At 36.6% G+C, this 2,070-nt stretch overlaps 1 protein-coding gene across 1 annotated transcript; it reads left to right on the forward strand.

Annotated features, from left to right (window-relative positions):
- The first annotated feature begins 765 nt into the window (after positions 1 to 765).
- On the forward strand, positions 766 to 2,070 carry NDHT (Chaperone DnaJ-domain superfamily protein). The gene is made up of 2 exons (XM_011002794.1): positions 766 to 1,208; positions 1,502 to 2,070. The coding sequence occupies exons 1-2, from the start codon at positions 859 to 861 to the stop codon at positions 1,920 to 1,922; spliced, it is 771 nt and encodes a 256-aa protein (XP_011001096.1). The 5' UTR covers positions 766 to 858; the 3' UTR covers positions 1,923 to 2,070.

The following is a 2,070-nucleotide window of genomic DNA, read 5'->3' on the forward strand; positions in this document are numbered from 1 at the left end:
ATCAATGTAATTATTGGTTTATACCAATGCATAACCTATTGTTGTACAAGCACTGTCATCAGGGGCAGAGACAGGAGTGGGTAGGGTTTCCAGCCACTGCATGAAATTTTTTTTCTGTCTTCCTCTTAATAATATTTATATTTTTTTTAATTTTATTTTTTGGTTCCACCCTGTCATCTCTGTTCTCTAAAACTACACCATATAATTTATAGGGAAATATATTACAGAAAGAAAAACATAAGACATAGATAAACCGGCTATAGTAGTTGTATGAAATGACTAGTTCAGTTGTCAATGAAGGCCATTTTTCATGACAGTGAACTGCAGACAATAAACATTTCAATGGTAGATTCACTAACTACGTTCATTTGAAATATATGATAAATAGTTTTAGATCCATTACATGTCATAAAGGAAAAAAAAAAACAGAAACCATTACACTTTGTTAGAAAAAATTGCTAGAATCCATTCGGGAAGCATCGTAAAGAAGACAAAAACTAATTAGTCATTGCAATTTGTAAGAAGGAGACTGGTAGGGAATTTTTGGCCATTCGAGCAAATAGTTGAAGACATGTCAGGAATCATGTCAGAAATATTTATGAATCCCATCTAAATTATTTTAACATATTATTTTAAAAAATAACAGCTGATACATGGTAGAATTACTATCTCTCTAAGTCACCAAAAATTAGAAAATGCAAATGACACAAAGGACAAAGTGGTCCTGTTTTATATTAGCAGAAAACAAACAACAGGCCAGGTTAGGCTTAATCAACGCCCTGAACCACAGGAATGTGAGGCCATGGAAGCAGCTTCTCTCCTTACCTTTACAAGCAATACAGGTCTTTCTTCTCTTTCATGGCTTCCACAACTGCCACTCAAGCTCCGTTTTCTCTCTTTCTTAGGACCGAAAACGGTAGTGGGCACCGTAGGAAAAAACATCTGTTGGTAAGAAAAGCCCCATCAGGAAGGACAGGCAACAGAGGGAGTGTTTTTGGTGTTTATGCAGAACAAGGAAGCCCAGAGAAGCCCCGGAGAGCACCACCAGGGGTTGATACAAGAATTCATTGGGACAACGAAGATGAAGGGTGGGTTGGAGGAACTAGTACTAGTTCAGAGCAGACAAAGCAAGCAGAAGATGAGCAGAAAGACATGTTGGGAAAGCGGTTTGCTGATTTGCTCAATGATTCTTCTGATTCTCATTACCAGTGAGTGTTCTTGAGCATCCTTAATTCAAAGGGAGTCAAAAGACTTTCTTTTTATCACTTTTCGATTGAATTTATTCATCTAGTTACGTAGTCGAGTGTTTAGTTCTTAGACATAACGTTCGATATGGATGTTTTTGAACTAGATTGAAAAAGTGATTCATTCTTGTATTTACTTTGCAAATTATGGATTTAGCAAATGTATTTTTGTGTTCCTTCAATGCACTTGTTACTTCATATATATCCATAAAACCAGAGCAAGTAGCACTAACATGCCAATTGCAAATGATCACCAGGTTCTTAGGCGTATCAGCAGATGCTGATATGGAGGAGATTAAAACCGCATACAGGAGGCTATCAAAGGAGTACCATCCAGACACAACTTCACTTCCACTGAAATCAGCTTCAGAAAAGTTCATGAGACTAAGAGAAGTTTATGATATCTTGAGCAGTGAAGAGAAACGCAAATTTTATGATTGGACACTAGCTCAAGAGGCTGCAAGCCGGCAAGCAGAGAAAATGAGAATGAGATTGGAAGATCCTTATGAACAAGAAATAAACAGATATGAATCTGTACCGGACATGGTTGATCGTCTTGGTGGAAGAAACATGGGTCTAAGTGATCAAGCAATATCAGCTCTCACGTTTGATATTTTTATCATACTCTTCTCAATTGGTTGTCTCATTTTTGTTATCTTCTTCAAGGAACCATATTAGTAATTTAAGTTACACAGCATAATTGTAAAGTATTTATTGCCAAGATGGTATAATTTTGTACGACATTTGGCTGAAATCCAGAATTATTATTGGATTGGCAAAATATGATTCTGGTTGTGCAAGATACGTGCTTGACTGCTTTTTGTCA

Source organism: Populus euphratica, unplaced genomic scaffold, assembly GCF_000495115.2.
Source record: "Populus euphratica unplaced genomic scaffold, PopEup_1.0 scaffold312.1, whole genome shotgun sequence".
NCBI lineage: Eukaryota > Viridiplantae > Streptophyta > Magnoliopsida > Malpighiales > Salicaceae > Populus > Populus euphratica.